This window comes from Eubalaena glacialis, chromosome 13, assembly GCF_028564815.1.
Source record: "Eubalaena glacialis isolate mEubGla1 chromosome 13, mEubGla1.1.hap2.+ XY, whole genome shotgun sequence".
Taxonomy (NCBI): domain Eukaryota; kingdom Metazoa; phylum Chordata; class Mammalia; order Artiodactyla; family Balaenidae; genus Eubalaena; species Eubalaena glacialis.
In genome coordinates this window covers 68,959,924-68,981,186 of record NC_083728.1, presented here as the reverse complement: position 1 = coordinate 68,981,186, position 21,263 = coordinate 68,959,924, and the positions used below count along the sequence as shown (strand labels likewise).

General features: G+C 49.9%; 1 protein-coding gene across 2 annotated transcripts in view; it reads right to left on the bottom strand.

The window, feature by feature from the left end:
* The window catches only part of ABCC1 (ATP binding cassette subfamily C member 1 (ABCC1 blood group)), a 131,537-nt gene that overhangs the window by 70,947 nt on the left and 39,327 nt on the right, over nt 1-21,263 (bottom strand). For both annotated transcript variants that reach the window (XR_009703455.1, XM_061209642.1), the window contains exons 3-7: nt 20,020-20,145; nt 17,112-17,249; nt 15,786-15,911; nt 4,119-4,180; nt 2,209-2,340 (exon numbers count right to left, since the gene is read on the bottom strand). Coding sequence is in view for 1 of the 2 variants with exons in the window: in XM_061209642.1 (XP_061065625.1) it covers nt 2,209-2,340; nt 4,119-4,180; nt 15,786-15,911; nt 17,112-17,249; nt 20,020-20,145 (584 nt within the window). In the remaining variant the exon portion in view is untranslated. The remainder of the gene's footprint in view (nt 1-2,208; nt 2,341-4,118; nt 4,181-15,785; nt 15,912-17,111; nt 17,250-20,019; nt 20,146-21,263) is intronic.

The window sequence follows — 21,263 nt, the reverse complement described above, 5'->3', positions numbered from 1 at the left end:
ACCACCTTCCCCAGCACAGCCTAACTGGCTGATATAAAACAGAACTCCGGGCATGCTGCTGCCCTGTGTAAAACCCACCAGTCTTCTCACCGCATTTGGGATCAACCCCTAAGCCAGTACCATAGCCTATGAGATCCCTGCAAACACTTCTCCTACTTTATCTCCCCCTGTTCTCCCCACCTCTCACTCCACTCAAGCCATACGGGGCCCCTTGCTGCTCCATAAGCATGCTACACTCACCTCTACCTCAGGACCTTTGCACTAGCTGTTTCCGTGAAACAGAAAGCCCTGTCCCCACATTTGCACGCAGCTCACTCCCTCCTTTGACACGAACCTCTGCTCAGAGAGGCCATCCCTGACCACCAAACCTGCATCAGCTCCCGCAGTCACTCTCACCCTCACTTTCCCATTTAATCTCTTCATCACACTAAGGCTCTTCAAAGTTTCCCAACAGTCTGTGTTTGACTCCCAACTCCCTGTGTCCCACACGGAATGCAAGTGGCACCAAACAACGAGCCTGTCTATCTTGTTCCACTCTCTGAACCCCCAGGGCCTAAACTGCACTCAGCATATCAGCGGTCATCAACTGCATCTGCTGAACGAATCAACGAAGGGCCAGGCCCGTGATGGAGCTTTATGCTGTACGGCCAGTCCTCTTCCCACGAAGCCTCATTGCCAGCCCCTCCTACAACATCTGCAGCAACCGGCTCACTGGGTGAGCCCCAGGGGACAGCACGGTGGGCATCCCCTGCCACCCAACGTGGGAAGGAGGCAGAGCCGAGCAGTCAGCGAGGCTCGGGTAACTCAAGCTGAGGACGCAGCCCTCTCATCAGGAAGGAGGCTGCAGGCCAGGCCAAAGGGAACCAGAGACCCCACTTCTGCCTGAGAACCTCCAACTGGGTCACGGACATGGGACCCAGCCAGAGCCGTGTGTGCACAGAGCACCAGCCACCTCCTCACAACGCCCAACCACAGAGGCTCAAGCTCAATCCACCTCCCAAAGGACAACTTCTCCCCTGTCCGTGGCCACCCCGAACGGGCCACGGCACAGAGTCACAAGTCCTCCGCTGATGTCCTGGTGGCCAGCACGGATGTCCCACATTCCCATCCACAGCCTCGGCCTGAGTGAAGACCCGGAACTTGGGCGCTCCTGCAATGGGTGAGGAATCAGACCTAGAGCCTGGGCCTCTCTCCTGGGAGGCCAGCTGCTCTGCGGGGCCACACACCAGGCTGGGCTCTCGTCAGCCAGCTCTCCAAGGTGGACAACAGGTCCAACCCCGTAATGACAACAGAAGTAATGACACCGTCCCCTGCCACCAAATCCCTCATGATTTCTCTTCTGGCTCCTCTGGACGCAGGATGCGTCTTACGTCAATGTCATGTCCTGGTTTAATCGGCAGCCGTTTCTCTTTCTCACTGGTGCGTAAAATAATGATGCATCGCACAACTGATGACGTCCTAGATTTGATGAAATAAGGTATGTGCTGGGGAGGCCCTGGCCTGATTCCCCAAATAACCCGATGACAGAGCTCGGGGTTGGCATGCAGCTCTCGTCGGCGAGTCTGAAATCCTGGACACCGAGAGTGAACCCTGATGTAAACCACAGACTCGGGGTGACAATGCTGCGTCAATGTGGGCTCATGGGTTGTCACCAATGTGCCCCTCTGATGGGGGATGCTGACAGCAGGGGAGGGGTGCACCTGCCTCTGCACCTTCTGCTCAGAGCTGCTGTTAACCTAAAACTGCTCCAAAAATTAAAGGCTGTTGGAAAAAAAAAAATCCAGTACAGCCCAAATCACTGTCGAATGGGGCTTCTTAGGCTGAACACCTCAAGAAGCAGTTGACGTGGCATGTTGAACCAAAACATTTAAAACAGTGAGAACATTCAGGATGCCAGATGCTTGGAGAGAAGCAGGGAAAATGAGACTGAGTCGGGGAGGGCAGGGTCACACAGCCAGGTACACGCTCGCCAAGGGTCACAGCAAACAAAACCATTCTCCCACTTGACATCTTTCTCTCTTCTTTCCTCCCCAAATTGCCTTAGCTACATGTCACACTCTACCCCATTCTGCAGATGAGCAAACCGTGGCTCGGAGGAGGGAAGCAGCCCGCCCAGGGCCATGAAGCTAGTAAGAGGTGGAGAGATGGAGCTTCGGGGTCGCCCCAGTGAGTGCCCAGCTTCCCCGGGGCAGGATGCCTGGCACTTACTTTCTGGACTTTGCACATTCCTTCTTCCAGTTCTTTACCAAAACGGGCACAACTTGTTCTGACGTGTCCTCCTTATTCAGGGACCAGAGGTCAGTGTTCTCCAGGGGCTGGCGGTAGCCCTGGACCATCATCCTGTGGCCGAAACACAAGGCGGGAGGCGATGAGAGTCAGAAGGAGGAGGACGACGACCCTCCCTGCCACCACGGCCATGCGACCGAAGGCGGCCGCAACTCAGGAATATCTCAATAAGGAATAATGGACATGCGGGCACATTAAATCATTATTGTTAGGTCACCCAGGAAAAACAGTCTCATTTTTAAAGATACATACAGAATATTTAGGAGGAATAGCATGATGGCTCTAATTTACTTAAAAAAAATTTTTTTAAGGAGAATATGACAAAGCATTAACCATCGTTAAATCAGGTGATGAGTTTATTGCGGTTTATTAGACTAGTCTTTCTGGTTTGAATACTTTCATGATAAAAAGCAAACCTAATATTTTAACTTGTTATTTGAAACATTTCAAACTCAGAGAAAAATCACAGGAATCTTACAAAGAATTCCTGTCTACCCTTCACCTATTTCACGACTGTTAACATTTTAAGTGTGCTGTATCTGCCTCTGTCTCTAGATACATACATATGCAAACACATACAGGCAGATCTCAGAGATATTGTGGGTTCGGTTCCAGACCACCATGATAAAGTGAATATTGCAATAAAGCAAGTCACAGGAACTTTTTGGTTTCCCATATTAAAGTTATGTTTACACTATCCTATAATCTATTAAATGTGCAACAGCATTTATATCTAAAAAAAAAACAACATACAGAGCTTAACTTAAAAATACTTTATTGCTAAAAAATGCTAAGCATCATCTGCACCTTCAGCGAATCCTAGTAATAACATCAAAGATCTTGGATCACAGATCACCATAATAAATATAATAATAATGAAAAAGTTTGAAGGATTGTGAGAATTACCAAAATGTGACACAGAGACACAAAGTGAGCGAATGCTGCCCCCAAAATGGCGCCAACAGACTCGCTTGACGCAGGGTTGCCACCAACCTTCAATTTGTAAAAGACACAGTGTCTGCGAAGCGTAATAAAATGAAGTATTTCTTTTTTCTGAACCATTTCATAGTAGGTTGCAGACTCTACACATCTTTACCCTGAAATATTAGTGTGAATCCCCCTAAGAGAAAGGACGTGCTCTGATATAACCAGAGTACAATGACCAAAATCAGAAATATGAGCCTGGCTGGCATGACCTACAGTCCATATTCAAATTACACCAACTGTCCTAGCGCTGTTCTTTAACAACAACTGAAAAACAGTTAAGTAAGACAAATATTAAATTAAAAAAAAAAACCCACAATGTTTGTAAAAAGTTTATAAAGACAAGGAAAAATGCTTGGGGGAGGGGGAGGGATTTTAATAATCCCCAGTAGGATGCTGACAATGTAAAGAAAACAATGTGCAAATAAAAGGAGGGCGAGAAGGGGGTGTGTTGAGCTGTGGACGGCGGCTGCCTCTGGTGCTCCGTTGTTGTTGGTCCACGCTCTTACCCGCTTTTCCTACGGTGCACGGGCATTATTTTTCTCATGGGGGGAAACAATGCCAACGACAATAATTACACCTAATGCAAAAAAACAGCCAAATCCGAAGCTGAGCCAAGAGCGTGCAGCTTCTGGCCCAGGCCAAGCCGTCCACAGAGGTGCAAGCTGTTTAAGTTTATGCATTTATCACATGAACGTGGGGTCAGGGTGAGTGTCTCTGAGACCCCGGCCCAGGGAAGGCACACTCAGGACACAGCCCCATCGGAAAGGGCAAGGGAGGAATAGCAGGGGCCCTAGTGGCACACTCATGGCCCAGCAGCCGCCCAAGGTTTGGGGACCAGGACTTACCCTGTGATCCACCAGAAGGTGATCCTGGAAAGGAAGGAGGCGCTGGATTCTGGGCAAGGATTCTAGTGGAGAGAAAGCACAGGGTGGGGAGCAAAGGGGAAATGAACGGTTAAACTTCTCATCTACGCCAGCTCTAGGCAGGGAGCAGCCAGCTGACTGCTCTTCCTCCCAGTGGACCAGCGGCCACTCTCATGCCACTGATTTTCACCCTGAAAGGGCTTCCCTCCTGAGCACCAGTGGCCTGGAAAGAAACACCTGGCAGCTCCTCCAGTTTTACCCGGCAACTGTTTCCTGAGTATCTGCTATGTGTAAAAATGGTACAATGCGTCCCATACCTGCCTTATCTTATATCCCCACAGCAACCCAACAAACATGGCCCTACTGTTGTCCCTGCTTTAGTTCATTCATTTGTTCATTCAACAAATATTTATTGAGCATCTACAATGTGCCAGGCACTCAACAAGGTACTAGCATTATCTCATATCCTCACAGAATCTTAAGTGTGGTATTACTAGTATTCCTATTTCTTTCATTCATTCATTCATTCACTCATTCAACAAATATTTTCTGAGCACCTACTATGTGCCTACCACCTGTACACAAATCTGAACAGACATAACACTAAACCAGGGCAATAACACCACCTGCTAACACTCTCTGCTAGCTAGCTCTGTTTTAAATGTTTTACACAAATTATCTCATTTAATCTTCATAACCACACTACGAAGTAGGTAAAAGCATCATCCTCATTTTATAGTTAAAGAAACTGAGGGGCAGAGAAATGAAAAGACTTGCCCGGGGTGCCAACAGCTAGAAGCAGCGGAGACAGACTGTGAGCCCTAAACAGTCAGGGTCCGGAGAGAGACATTAATCAAACGATCACGTGGACAAATACAAAACCACAACTGTGACAAGGTTCATACCCCGAAGGCAAGTCAATATTACCAGTGAGATCACTGGTATCTCACTGGGCTGATCTAGTTGACAGAGGTCAGGGAAGGCGCCCCTGAGGAAGATGGTCAAGCTGGGGTCTGAAGAGTGAGGAGAGGATAACTAAGTGAAGGGGAAAGGCAAGGCAGTCCCAGCAGAGCGACTAGTGTGTGCAAAGGCCCTGTGGTAGAGGGGAGCATAGCCAGCTCCAGGAACCAAGAGGGGGCCTGAGTAGTCTACACTGGAGGCTGTGCTCAGTCTACGCTGGAGGCCACATAAGGGACTTTGGTCTCCATCCCAAGAGCAACAGGAAATCATCAACAGATTCTAAGCAAACTTTCAAAGAACCTCTTTTCCAGAGCCACAAAGACGAGCTCCAGTTCAATGCCACACAGGCAAGGAACGGGTAATCAGCACAGAGCCTTTGAGACTGCACACAAGGGCCAATATATTCAGGTCTAAATCCTGAAACACAAGTGTTAGTGTAGGTGGGGTCACCAGGCAGTGATGAGATTATTAGCCGAGGATGTTGCTCTGCGTTCCAGCATTTTGCAGAGATAAGATGCTGGGGAGCCCCATGAGGGAACAAACACACTCTACCCAAGTGGTTGTCAACCCTGGCTGGGGGCACTCGAAAAGAAAATACCATATCTGCCCCACCCCCCAGAGATTCTGATTTAGCTGGTTTGGGGTGGGTCCAGGCACTTGAGTTTTTATTTTTGTTTTTGTTTTCAACTCCCAGAGTCTCCTTGACCAAGTGGCTGGGCAGGAAATGTACAAGATAAGCCCAGAACATCTTGTCACACCTGACGGGAGGAGGGTTGGTAAAAGGCCTCAGAAGCAACCAGAAGTGGCTCCCACAAGCCCAGAAAGGGACCATTTGAGCTGCAATACAGATAGTAAGTCAAAAGGACTGAGACACATCACAAACGTTTAAATACACAAGTTCATCTTGATACTGGAAAAGAAGAAAAACCTCTTGGTGTCGCTGATGAAAAGATTCTAGTGAACCAAGTCGTTGTTTTGAAAACAGAAAGAAGAAAGAAACAAGCATTTGTCTATGACACCACAGGGTGACTAAAGAGATGAGGAAGCGTCTTTGCATAAAATGGTCCCGCTAACAAATGAAGGAATGATATCACGTAAGAGGCTGCACCACTTTGCAACCATGGTGGATTTCTGGAATACTTGATGATATTAAAGAATTAGTATGTTTTTAGGCCATATAATGGTATTATTGTTGCACTGCTTAAAATCCTTATCTCTGAGATATTATTGTGGAAAGTTGGAGAAGGGTATACAGGAACTCTATCATTTTTGTAACTTTCTGTGAGTCAAGTTATTTCAAAATAAAATGTTATTAAAATTTTTTAATTCCTTATCTTTCAGAGATACATATTGAAATGTTTACATGCAATGCAGGGTAAATAGTCCATGGCGGTCATTATACCATGCTGTCCACATTTGAAAGTTTCCATCATGAAAATCTTCCCCAGTGAGTCAAACAAGAAGCCTGGGCTGAGAACCACCAGGTTTCACTCTGGGGGCCGTGAAGCATGGGGAGGTTCCGGTCCTACCAGCCCGGGAATCACCTGGGGAGCTTTGTAAACACAGGTGCCAAGAGTCCCAGCCCAGACCAACTAGATCACTCTCTCTGGGGCTGGGGACCTGGCATCAGTATGTCTTTAATCAGATGCAGCTGGCCCACAGACCTACATTCTAAACCAACCTAAAGCCAGATGGTCCTGGGTTCAAATCCCAGCTATGCCATTTTCTAGCTGAATGACCTTGGGCAAGTCCTTTCACCCCAAAGTCTCAGTCTTCGCATCTGGGAACTGGGAGCGGTCAGTTCCACTGCTCAGCCTACCTCATGGGACTGCAAGGAGGGACAAGTGGAATGAGGTCCATGGGACCTCATTTTTCCAACCTAAGGCCGCAGCATTATTCCTGGAGCAGGTGGTGGTATTTGCTTTGTAGGCTGGTTTTTCTTCCGGAAGTGGGTGGGTTGTCAGGGAATCGCAAATACACTTCAACTACAGCCCAGTTCCCACCCACTGTGAAAAGCTAAGGTGCTGGCAGAGAAGGGGATGGGGCGGGACACAGCTGGCAGTGACTCATTTATTTCTTAAGCAAATAATGAGGGAGGATCTGCTTATATGCCAGGAGAGACAGTGAGGTCCCGGCCCAGTACTGCCTCTCGCCTTGGAAGAGAGGGACCGTAAGCAAACCAAGATGCAAATAAATATACAACTATACATGGTGAGAGCTGTGACAATAACAACAAAACAGGGTCCCGGCAGGGGTGGGAGCCAGGTGTGGGGGGCGTCCATGGGTGAAGCAACATGAAGCAAGGTGGTTAGAGGGAGGTTTGAATCCCAGCCCTGCCACTTACTAACTGAGGCGCCTGGGCCAAGTTACTCGGTGATGATGAGATTAAATGAGATAAAACCTGTGAAGTACTTACGACAGCTCCTGGCGCAGAGTAAAAGCTCAAGCAATGACATTAGCAGTATTAACATGAATACTAATGGTAAACACAGTAACAAGTCCGCCATTTCCTGTAGACCGTGACACACCAAGAACTGTACCAGACGCTTCACATCAGGGCTGGCAAAGTCAGGCCCACAGTCCGGCCACTTGCAAAATAGTTTTATGTGGACACGGCGATGTCCATTCATTTCCGTACTGTCCACATCTGTTTCTGAGCTACAGTGGCAGAGCTGAGTACTTGCGACAGAGACCATGTGGTCTACGAAGACTAAAATATTTACTATCTGCCTCCTTACAGAAAAAGTTGGCTGACCCCTGCTTACATCAGACCTCACGACACCAAAGATGGCGATTCTTAAGGGGAGGAACTAGAACTCAAACGCGGGCCTTCTGCCTCCAAATCCAGCCTTCTTTCAGTCTTGGCATCAACGCAGAGTCAGCCCTGCACAAAGACGCCCAGCCGAGGGGGCGAGTGGGGGCTGAAGTGCAGCTGGTCCTGGGCCTGGGGGTGGCAGGACTGCATCGGCTGAAAGGACGCAGGGCCTTTCTCAAACTCATCCACCCAGAGCGGGCCAGATGCCTTTTTCTAACCTGCACAAGGCCCAGTGCAAACTGTCAGGGTGTCAGGCTTATACACACAGGGGCCTCACAAATCCTGGCATTGCTTCAAAATCAGGCAAGCCCAGCTGTGGGTCAAGAACAAAGCAACCTAGACTTATCATGATCATTTTGTAAATGTATAGAAATGGCGAATCACTATGGTGTGTACCTGAAACTAACAGCATTGTAGGCCAATTATACTTTAAAAAAAAAAAAAAGGGACATGTAAACACAGAATTCAAACAAGTCTACAGTGAACAATATTTACAATTGTTATAATGATGCAAACACTAATTACTGATGTAATTTAAAGTATGATAAAATTGGGGGGAGAGGATGAGGAAGGAGAGGTGGAGTTATTCAATCTTCATCTCAACATTTATAAAGTTAAAAACTGCTCTTTTGGGCATTCCCTGGAGGTCCAGTGGTTAGGACTCCACACTTTCACTGCTGAGGGCCGGGGTTCAATCCCTGGTCGGGGAACTAAGATCTCACAAGCCATGCAGCGCAACCAAAAAAAAAAACTGCTTTTTTCTTTTCCTTTTATTCTACCTGTATGAGAAAATAGGTGTTATCAACTAAACCTATTGTGGTAACCATCAATGTTGTATACCTTAAATTTAATCAATGATGTATGTTGATTATTTCTCAATAAAACTGAAGGAGAAGAACGAAGCAACCTGTCGGCTGCGTAACTGAAGGTGAATTCATTCCCTTTATACCCAACTGTACCCAAATGGAGTCCTACCCCTAAGACCATAAGAAATGACGGCCCAGCAGGGAGAGACTAATCCTCACTCTGGCTAGTAAAAATCCCAGCCCCTGCGAGAAAATGCACCCTCCAGATGCAGTAAGGCTGGATCAGCAACATGAACACTTCAGTTTCTAATGTGCACAATCCAGGAGCCTCCTTAAGTTCGTCTCCCCAGCTCTCCTCCCTCCTCTGGATCCAGATACAGATGTTCAGATTATCAGAAGTCACATCGGGCAGACAGCGGGTCCTGTCACCAGCACAGATAAGAAGTTACATGAGTTTGGGAGCCGGTTTCTAGAAGTCCCTATCTGACATGAGAGGCCTCGTGTGATAACAGACAATTAGAGTTCTGAAGTAGTCAAGAACTGATAATTAAAGAAAGAAGGAAAGGGACTTCCCTGGTGGCACAGTGGTTAAGAATCCGCCTGCCAATGCAGGGGACACGGGTTCGAGCCCTGGTCCAGGAAGTTCCCACACGCTGTGGAGCAACTAAGCCCATGTGTCACAACTGCTGAGCCTGTGCTCTAGAGCCCTCAAGCCACAACTACTGAGCCCACATGCCGCAACTACTGAAGCCCGCGCGCCTTGGAGCCCGTGCTCCACGACAGGAGAAGCCACCGCGATGAGAAGCCCTCACACCACTATGAAGAGTAGCCTCTGCTCACCGCAACTAGAGAAAGCCCACGCACAGCAACGAAGACCCAACGCAGCCAAAAATAAATTACGAAAATAAAATAAGAAAGAAGGGGGAAAAAAAAAAAAGGAGGTCGCTGGACAGGGATCCAGGCAGCGTTCCGTTCAACCAAAACCAAGCAGAACTTCTCGAGGTGGAAAAGACAGGTCTGCTGGCTGGGGGTTTCCTGGCCTCTGAGACTGGAGTAACTCCTGTCCCAGGAGGAAGGAGGATTATTAACTGATCCCCCATTTGGTTAGAAACAAGAATAATTCAGACAGGCCCTGGCTGAAAGCGGAGGAAGAGGAGCAGGGAGCTTCATGCAGAGAGCTGCATTCTTTGGCATCTCTACCTGGTGCAGGTAATTTGGCCTGAAACTATGAGGTTTAAACTAATTTGGTACACAGCCCCCAGGCACGGGTTCTCTGAGAACTGGTCACCCGTGACCTCCCACAGGCACTCTAAGGACCTTTGTCTGGGCCCTCAGCATTCTGGCCTTTCTGTCAGAAACTCTCTGGGTACCCACCCACCTTTTCTGGTTCTGATTCTACTTTTAGTTCAGTTTTCTGCCAGTTACTCCAGCAGTAAGGGACGCGTGAGCAGCAGTGTAGCTCAGACCAGGGGTTCTGAAACCCGGCCCCATCACCAGCATCCACGGTGCCTGGGGGTTTGTTAAAAATAGAAAGGCTTAGGCCCCACCCAAACCGACTGACTCAGAAGCTCTGGGGGTGGGACCTGGCAATGATCTGTGCTTTAACAAGCCCTCCAGGTGATGCTGATGCAGGCTCAGATGTGAAGGGCTCACCGGGTGGAAGGACTCCCAATCCAGCCATGTGAACTCAGGCGACACTACACCACCCTGAACCTCGGTGTCTTCATCTGTAAAATGGGGGGAGACTCACAGTTCCGCCTCAAAGTTGGGTTGCTGTGAGGATTAAATAAGTTAATTTTATTTATTAACACAAGGCTGCTATTATTATTATTGGTTGGAACCACCTAAACGTCCAACAGTAAGAAATCCGTTGGTACAGCATGTTACACTGGTGTTCTTTGTTGGCTCTGCCGCTTCTCAGCTGTGTAAAGCTCCTCCGGGCGCAGGACCACAATTTCTTCTACTGCAGCACACACGATGTGTGCTTTTCCCATGAACTTGTCCGATTTCTCTTCCTGGTTTTTGATGCTCTGCTACACACAGGGTCACTGTTCAGGCCAGCCTTCCTCTCAACCTGCCTGGACTCTCGCAATGGCTTTCCTAAGTGTCACCAGCCTCATGCATCCTCCTTTCAGCAAGAGGGATACTCCAAAACACTTCCAACCTGAGTGTGTCACCCCCCCAGCTGAAAAACCTTCCATCAGATCAAAATTCTAAGTCCATATGGTGACACCCAATTCTACCCTTGATCTTTCATGCTCAGGTCCCTGGCCCCTGTGACCCAACCAAGCAGAAGTCCACGCAGTTCCCAAACACCCACAAGTTCCATCATACCGCTGGACCTCTGGACATGCTGCTTCCACCACCAGGAGCACCTTCCCATCCACCCTCCAGCCTTCAACCTTACTGGCCTGACGGAGGCATCCCCTCCTCCAGATGCTGGCTCTGGCATCCCAGGCTGAGTTCAGGACTGCTCCTCGGGCACCCGCAGCCCCCAGCACTTCCCTGTCTTGGAACCCCACTGTCCATCCTGCAGCAGCAGCTTATTTGCCCGCCGTCTCCTCCTCCATCTCTCCTAAGGGGTGGTCAATGTCTGTTCGTTTCTAGGTACTCCGAGCCCAGCGGAGCCCCCGGCACAACACCAAATCACTAAATGGCCGAAAGCGTAACAGAGAAAGGAATTAAAAATGGAGTTTTCAATGCTCTCATTAACAGTCTAGGCCCAGCAGTTGCCTCTGGGCTGCAAGGGGTAGAGACTGACCATGAAGGGGCAGGAGGGGACTTTCTGGGGTCCTGGGAATGTTCTGTATCTCAATAGGGGTTTGAGTTACTCATTTGTCAGCACTCATCAAATGGTAACTTAAGATTCAGGAATGTCACTATGTAAATTTACTTTAAAAAAAAAAAAAAAACCAACCATAAAGAGATATTGAGCTCTGGCTAATGATTTGCACAGTGAAGTGTGTGAATGAAGGATACTAATGTATTTCAAGGTCACTTTTAAATACCAAAAATCTTAGCCGGCTGGCTGGCTAGACAGATTGGTGATAAAGCAAATTTAGCAAAATGTTAACTTGTAGAATATAGTTGGTGGGTAGATGAGGAGTACTTGCTGTGTCTCAACTTTTCTGTAGATTTGAAATGTTCATAGTAAAATATGAACAGGACTAAAAGTACCTCTTACACCAAATGAGCTGAGCAATTTTTAAGAATTTGCTAAACCAGTGCTTTTCAACCATGAACCACCCAGGGATCTGGTGACAATGAGACCCTGACTCAACAGGACTTGGCAGGCCTGAAACTCTGCATTTCTAACGAGCACCTGAGGGATGCTGATGCCGCCGGTCTGAGGACCCCACTTTGAGAAGTGAGGGCCTACTATCTGCCACATTTGCCCCTGATGCCCCCAACTGCCAATGGCAACCCCCTCCCTGCACCCTAAGCAGTAGCCTCAGGGCCAGCAAGATAAAAGGACTAGAGGCCGGGGACAGGTGACAGCCTCAGAAAGCCAGCGAGGCCCACTCAGCCCGGCCCCACCTGATGCACCGAGGGGAGCAGCCCTGCCAGGAAGCAGGGCCAGGACGCAGCTCTGAGTCACACATCAGGCCCGGGGCCAGCTGGGGAGGACGGCAGCTTGGTGACTCAGCAGGGGGGAGAAGGTCAGCACTGCCGGCCCCCATGCTGGCCCCGCCTGACCCTGGGCTTGGCTGACTGCTCGCTCTGAGGACAGGTGACATGTGACTGCTGCTGTGAGGGCGGGACAGCGACAGGGACTGGACCCACCCCATCTTCCAGGCTCCACTGTGATGTGAGCCCTGAGGGTGACGGGGGGAGACAGCAGAGGTGACACCTAGCAGTGTCCTCCTCCCCAGATCACAGGCCTCCGTTCCGGGGCAGGGAGCGGGGCGCAGCCAGCATCAAATCGAGCCTCAACCCATTTTCAAGAACAGGACACTGAGGTCTTGAAAGGAGGAGCGACTTGCCCAAAGTCAGATCCAAAAGTCACATAACCTGATTCCCAGCCTTCATCTCAACTGTAGTCACACAGTCTGCTGACCTGCTTAACGGGACCACAGCTTCCTGGGGGCATGCAGTAGACGGTATTTTCCAAAGTTGGCCAGGCATCACTTGCCATCTCACACGCTCTTCTTACAATGAGGCCTGGCCGCTCCCCCATCTAGAGGTGGGGGCCTGTGTGCGCCCACCCCCTGCACCCAGAAGAGCTTCGTGGTTGCCTCAATCAGAAGAGGGCGGCAGGAGTGACTCTATGTGACTCCGGGACTGGGTCCTAAAAGGTGACACAGCTTCCACCTCGTGCGCGCTCACTCTTAGAGACCAGCCGCCACGCTGTGAGGAAGCCCAGGCAGCTCGGGGAGACCAGGTGGGGCTGTCAACCCTGGCTGAGGCTCCAGCCAGAGGCCAACGCGCTAACCACCCGACACGTGAACAAGGACCCTGAGTGAAAAACCACCCAGCTGAGCCCAGCCAACGCCCAGGCCCATGAAACATAACAAAGTACTGTTGCTGTTTTATGCCACTAAATTCAGGGTGGTTTGTTATGAAGTAACAGATAAGCGTAGCAGGGCATGAACCACACTTTTTCACATACTGCTGTGTCCCTAGAACCAAGCACAGTATAAAAACGGTGCTTAATAAATATCTATTGGAAGAATAAATGGGACGCAGGTGAAATTAAAGCCCAGGGTCTGCCTGACTCCAAAATGAGGCTCTCCTTCCATTACCATGTTGCCTCCACCATCAGATTCAGGCTGTAAGTCAAGACAACCTCTCTGAGCCTCGATTCCCACAAGAGAAAAAGAACAGCTGGGAGAAGAGTCGGGGTACCCACACCCCAGAACTGCAGAAAGCACAATGGGAGGAGGAAGGCAGCTCTGTGAGACACCCCAATGCACACACACCCAGGAGAGAAGAGACAGGAATTCTATCCAGATCCCACAGGGGACCAGAAATCAGAAATTCCCCATAAAGCATCAGGGACCGTCCAGTGGGAGAGGCTGCTTCTCAGGCCCCACAGGGAGCCTGAAGAGTCAGGAGATCCCCACGTGGGCCTGTCTGCCTCCCCCGGGCTTGGTTTACCCCCAGAGCACCCCAGGGTCTGCAGTCACTCAGGGGGGTATGACTTGTTCAGTGCAATCCCCGTCTCCACAGAACAGCCTGACATCTAATGTTTCTGATGGGAACACTCCACTGTCACACACCCACACCCGTGCACACAAACACCGATGAACAGCAGACATGAGGGCCGGAGACATCCTAGCTCCTCCTCTGTGCCAGGCGGGGGCTGGATCCCCTGGGTGCTCACGCATGGCTGCTGCCCTTGTGAACTTTATACACATGCAAAACACACTCACATGAACACACAAAAACACACACATGCACACACTCATACACATCTACATGCAAAACATGTAAACATAAATATATGTGCATGCACGTACACACACCACACGCACACACACCTGTGTGCACAAACACACATATATACACACGTTCACAGACACACATACACACTTTTCTAATTTCTCCAACCCAGCTCCCCCCAGAGCAGGGAGATGAGAAAATGGGGCCTCTCCGAACACACTCTAGGGCACGGGTTTCTGAAGCTCACACTGGGAGCATCCGTCGCCTCCTCCAGGCTGATGCCCCACAGGTCCTTTCATCACCCACAAAAGCAGCCTCAGCCTTTTGCTGAGGTTCGGGCCAAACCCAGCAGAACCACAGCTGAAAACTGCTCCCACTGCAATTTCATCCGTTAGCAGCTGACTAACCATGAACAAAGCATCAAATGAATGCTCCAAAGGCTTCCCATCCCTCTCAGAATAAAATCCAAACAGCCCACCCGGCCCATAGGTGACTGTCCCAGCTCTCAGAGGCCATCCCTCAGCCCCCTCCTGCCTCTCGCTTCTCCAGCCGCACTGGCCTTTCCTGCTGTTCCGGCGACATTCACGGCAGCTCTGCCCCAGGGCCTTTGCACTTGCCACCCCTCTGCCTGGAACCTCTTCCCCTGGGTATCTGCTTGCCTGGCTCCCTCGCTCCTTCAGGTCTCTGCTCCAATGAGGTTTCCTGTGGGGGTGGGGGGGGCTTCCCTGATGGCTTTTATCAAAACCACACACGACCCCAAACCATCATCTCCACTTCCTTTCCCCGCTTTCTTCTTCCCAGCCTTTACCACCACCTGACTGATAGGATATATACTTGGCTCCTGGGTTACTGTTTGTGCCCCTGCCCGTGAAAACACAAACCTCAAGTGGCAATAACTCTGCTTTATTCACTGCTACAGCCCTGTGTCCAGATTGGGGCCTGGCACTCGGCACTAGACAGAAGGAGGGAAGAAAGAAAGGGGAGGAGTGAGGAAGGCAAAGAGGATGGACGGAGGCAGAGAGGGAAAAAGAAGACAGGCAAGGGTGATAAATAACCGTGTTCACTTTCCTGCTACCAGCAGAAGGGCGGCCATCCCCACCCCGCCCACTCAGATCCTTCTACACAAGCAGGATTTCCCTCAAGCGGACAGAAGAGACCCAGGGTCTCAAACTCAAACCCCCCAGGGGCCAGGCACGTACGTAGGTGAGGGAAGCAAGACTGTCTAATCAAGCAGGGAGTGGTGAGGACTGCGGTAGGAAACCAGGGCAATGCTCCTCAAATCTGGCCAACCGCTGCCATGGGGGATAACAGTCCTACTGCTGCCAGAACTTCTCATTTTTCTAGAAAATCTGGACAGTTAGAACTTATATGAAATTTCCAGATTTTTAAAAGATCACTCACACTGTCTAAAACCACTACGCCAACCAAATGAGACAACGGGCTGGAAAACACAGCAGTTAACAACTATGAATCAGATTCCCTCCTTAAATCCCCCGAGCCACGTCTATGGCTCAGTTTTTCCATCGGTAAAGTGGAGAGGATAATGTCACGTATCGCCAGGTGTTCAGGGAAGACAGAAGGAGCTCCTAGATGGACGATACTGGCTCAAATCAACGTTAGCTGGCACTGTGTATTCTCTCTTGCACACACACATGCACACACACGTGTCTCTGTGATCACACTTACGGGATCGTGGATGGTTTCGGAGAACAGGGGTGAGCGGTCTGAGAAGCAGGACAACACAAGCTGGATCAGCACGAGGGAAAAGTAAATGTAGAAAGTGACATCGCGAAAGACGTCGACTTGGGCATCCTGAACAAGAGGGAGGGAAGGAGGAAGAAAAGATCACTTTCTGGAAGCAACCTGCGGAGGCCGGGGGAGCAGACAGCAGAAGGCCCACTCTCTCAGCCTGCAGGCCTGACGGCAAGCTTTCCCACCCTGACCCTACCCCCTGCAAGATAATAGAAGACAAGCAGTTACGTCACAGTGTGGTCCACACTGCCTGGTCCAGGCAGCCGACACGGGGGAGGAGCCCCAGGCTTGGGAGTAGAACAGACCTACCTTCAAAGCCTGACTCTGCTCATTCTGGCCGTGGGACTTTGTCTACTTACTTAACCTCTCTGTGCCTCAGTTTCCCCATCTACAAACAGACCAGTGGTTCTCAAGTGTGGGTGACTTTGCCTCCCAGGGAACATGTGTCTAGAGACACTTCTGTTCAGGAGTGGGAGGCTACTGGCACTGCCCCAAACATCCGACAACCACAGGACAGCCCCACAAAACAAAGATGTCTCGGGCCCCAAATGTCAATTAGTGCTGAAGCTGAGAGACCCTGTCAGGGTAATTGTGAGAAGCCAGTAAGATTATTCACGGAAATGACTCAGTCCCCGGCCCGGCACTTTGAAAACACCAACTCAATAAATGTCAGCTGCCATCACTATTAAAGACTGCCTGAAATGTACACTGCAGGTGCGCAATAAACATTCAGTTGCTCTTCCTTCCTTTGCCTGATGCCAGTTCCTGATTAGCCCGAAGGTGACAGGGAACAACGTGACAGTCTGAAAGAGCACGCTCTTCAGAATCCCTAGGAGCAGCGGATGGCAGCCAACGAGAGCCACTTCCCAGCCAGAGCAGCACCAAAGCAACGTGGGGACGAGTCTAGGGTCCCCAAGGAGCCACCACTCTGCAACCACTGCTCCCTGCTCCGCTCTGTTCCAGACAATAGACACCGAGAGCCAACTTGCCTGGCTGTTACCGCTGACAGAGGCTCAAAGGGTGGTGTGCATCTGCCCGCAGCTCCTGCCCCTGAGAGCTACACAGACGCATGGGGCCCTGAGGAAAGAAGGTTCTAGAACAAAGGTTGCACAAGCGAGGGAAATCCTCAGGAAAGAAGCTGGGCCCATGCAGTAGCCATCCCCTGGTTCCCATGGAAACGCATGGTTTCCACAAAAGCCAGAAGAACAAGCATCTTCCAGGAGACGCTGACGGAAGACGCAAAATGAGGCCACCACTTACCTCTTTTAAGGCAGTCATGATTTTGGATCTCAGGATGGCCAGGGCACACAGTAGGGCTATAAGCCAGAAAGTGAGCATGATCCCTGAGGACTGGACTCCCCTCCTTCTCTCGATCTGAATTAAAAAGGTAGCAAGCAGCTGGAAGAGAAAAGCATACAACAGGAGTCGTCAGGAGAAGGCCAGGCTCCCAAGGCTCCCACAGTCCAGAGCCCGGCAGATGCACGGCCTGGAGGAGGGCTGCTGTCGGGCCAGTGGGAAGCACTGGGAACAGCCTGGGAAGGACCTGGCTCCAGTCCCAGCTCTGCTCTCGCCTTGCTGGGTGACCCTGGGCAAGTCACCGAACCTCTCTGAGCCTCTGCTGCCTTGTCTGCAAAATGGGGATGGTAACAGTATCCAACTCGAGAGCTGTGGGAATCTAACAGACCAGGTACAGACCCAGGACAGGATGGAAAAGTCGGGGGAAAGCTCAGTTTACGACAGAGATCGGCACACTTTTTCTTAAAGGACCGGAGAGTAAATATTTTAGGCTTTGTGGGCCATGGAGTTTCTTTCACAACTACTCAAGTCTGCACTGCAGTGTGAAAGCAGCCTTACACGATACATGAAAGAGTGGACACGGCTGTGTGCCAATAAAACTTTATTTACAAAAACAGGTGGCAGGCCGACCCTCGATTTAGATCAGGAAATCCAGCCCAGACGCTGACTGGTTCTTGTGCCTTGGGCAGCAGTGGTAACTGCTCCCCTTTATTGAGCTTCTCTTATCTCCGCCGCATAGGAGGCATTCACACGCACCGACTCGGTGCAGCCTGTTTTCAACTGTTTTCAACCCCAGTTTGCAGATCAGGAAACTTACTTAACCTGCTACTGTCTCACGCCTGTCTTCAGGAAACTTCATTAGAACAACCGTGGTGGGCAGATTGGGATTTTATTTCATTCCTGATACCCGGAGCTATGACTTCCATTTTACATGTGACTTAGAGATCAGGAAGAGAAAATAAACAATGAAACTGTGTTTCCTTGAAAGAAGGAAATGCCACGGCCATTCCCCAGACAGGTGGCCCTCTGGAGGCAGACCCCAACGCCAGTCACAGTCGCGAACCTGACTCCCGTGGAGCTACGGGCACCCAGGGCACCTCCCCTCAGCCCCCAGCTGCTTGAGCCAGAGACACGTCTGTCTGTCCTCATCTGTCCTCCTCGGTCCCCCATCTCCCTCACCCCCTGCATCTATCCATCAGCAACTCACACTGGCTCTGCCACCAAGGCCCGCCCTCAGCTTACCTGCTGCTCACCCTGGTCTCAGCCTCCATCCCCTTATGCCGGATGACCCCCTACTGGCCTCCCAGCTTCCACTCCTGCACCACAATCCATTCTCCACTTGGAGGCCACGGTCAGCTCTTAAATATGCACAGCCTGGCATGCCCTTGCTCAGAACCTTTGCCTTTAGGACTGGGGGGTTTTAACCTGGGGTCCAAGGACAGGCTCTGGATAGAACCCAGGGGTCCATGAACTTAGATGGGAAACAATTACAGCTTCACTTTCCCTCATTAGCACCACCAATGACACGTGAAAGCAACAAACCACAATGGCATCAGCAGTGCCTGGGGCTCTGTCACCATTAGAAATCGTATCTGAAAATAGACAGCTGAAGGGACTTCCCTGGTGGTCCAGTGGTTAAGACTCCGCACTTCCACTGCAGGGGGCATGGGTTCGATCCCCAGTTGGGGAACTAAGATCCTGCATGCTGCACGGCGGCAGCCAAAAAAAAAAAAAAAAAGTACCTGAAGATGTCTCTGACTATCATGTATGGTCAATCGCTATTTGGAAATTAAGGAAGCGTCAGTCACAGCTACTGGTAGGTCTTGATTTGAAATGCATTCATAAAGAAGCACATATATTTTTATTTTGCTTTTTAATCTTTTGATAACTGTGATTAAAGATAACTGGTTTCCCAGCCCAAATGTCCTGCACCCAAAGAATGGATAAACAGTGCATGCGGAATCCATACAATCAAACACGCTGAGCGACTTTAAAAAAAAAAAAAGATCTTTGGAAACGCAGGGCCTGAGAAGTCAGACTCAAACTGCTCCAGCCTTCATGGTTCCATTCACGTGACATTCTGGAAAAGGCAAAGCGATAGGGGCAGAAAACACAGCAGCAGTAGCCGGGCGGGGGGCGGGGTAAGAGGTGGAGGGAAGGGCTGGGGCGGCACCAGGGGAACTTTTGGGGGTGATGGAGCTGTTCCATATCTTGATTGTGGACATGGTACTCACCTGACAATATTTGTTTATCAAAACTCATGAATTGTTCAAGGAAAAAAGTGAATTTTACCCTACGTAAATTAAACCTCAAGTAAAAATATAAATGTACATCACAAAATCTTCATATGTATACATATGTGTGTATGATTGGTTTCCTTTGTAAGCCTATGTGTTCTATGATTATTCTGAGGAGACCAGATTGGCAAAGAAGAAAGGGGTCCATGGCACAAAAAAGGTTTAGAACCCACCTTCAGGAATGAAAAACAAGACAAAACCCACTAACCCTGAAGCTCGAGGTCCTTTGGGGTCAGCCCTCTGCCCTTCCTGCCATTCCTGCTCCCCTGCTCTCCCCTCCTTACTGTCTCTGCCCCAGCCACACAGGCCAACTCTCACTCTCTCCCTCCGACCCCAGGACTTTTGCACATGCTATTCTCTCCAACTGGATCATCCTCTGGCCCCAGCCCCTTCAACTTTTTAACATCCTGCTCATCCTTTAGGCCTCAGCCCCATCATCCCTTCCTCCCTACCCCCCCCAAGACCACATCAAATTCACCTAACACAGCTGTATTTCTGGATTTCTACTGTGAGATCATTTCATTTCTAAATGCCAGCCACTACTTTTGGTCTCCACGGTGCCAGCCCCTACTTACCATGGTGATGCCCAAGAGGGTTGGGCTGACCAGAAACACTGGGGCCAGGAGCTTGCCCAAACTTCTTTCCCAGAAAGAGTAGAAGAGGTCTGCCCAGCAGACGATCCATAGCAAAAATCCCAAGGCCTGGAAGAGAAGTACATACACATCTTACAACGGACAGCAACGGAACTTCCCCCAGTACCTGTGCAAAATTCTCAGCCTTGGGGGCACCAGCCACCCCCTAAACCATCAGCTGTGGTCTTCAGATACAGAGCATGTATCCTCTGGAACACACACAAGCCCTAGGTAGGGTGAGCCAGCACCAGGGCCGTCCCACACTGGTCTGTATCTCTCCTGCACCACAGGCACAACTCTGTGTGGTCACTATTCTCCCCAGCACCTGAAAACGCAAGTCTCTGGCTTATCTACATCTGTAACCCCAGCAGCCTGCATAGGGCACCTCTCAGGATGACCATTCATCCAACAATATTCATCCAACCAAAATTTACTGGGGTCCTACTGTGGGGCACATACTTGCCAAGGTGCCAAGGATACAACAGAATAAAACAGACAGAAGTCGCTGCCTTCATGGAGCTGCGATTCCAGTGGAAGGAAACAGGCAAGAAACAAACTGAAAAATACATACTATAATGCCAGAAAGGAGTAAGTAATACAAGGAGGAATAAAACAGGTAAGATAGGGTGGTCAGAGAAGGCCTCTCCCATCAGGTGACATCTGGGTAAAGAGCCAACAGTGACTATTTGAGGGAAAGAACAATTCAGGCAGAGGGCAAGTGCAAAGGTCCTGAGGTAGGAATGTGTTCAGTAAGATTGCGGCTGCTGTGGCATGAGCAGTGGGTGTGGTAGGAGACGGCTGAAGAGGAGCCTGGAGCCAGACCAAGCGGGGCCACTGTGAGGACGTTCAGGTTTTATTCCCTATAATGAGAAACCACTAGAGGTTTTTTGAGCAAGGCACGGATAAAATCTTATTTACATTTTAAAGGGAGATGTTGTTCCCCAAGAGAAGTACAAAGTGCTTCCAGAAGTCTAAGAGGAAGACATCAGATCCAGCTGAGGATAGGGGAGCAGACAGCATGTTGAGATAGGCTTGGATTGTGGTCTGAACGAGACAGGTTTGGACGGCGGTATTATAGGCAAGGGGACAGCTTCAGTAAAATCACTCAAGTTTTCCTGTTTGCCAAGGGCTTATGGAAATAAATTTTGGGAAATGTGGCTTAAAAAAGGACTGAGACACATGCTAAG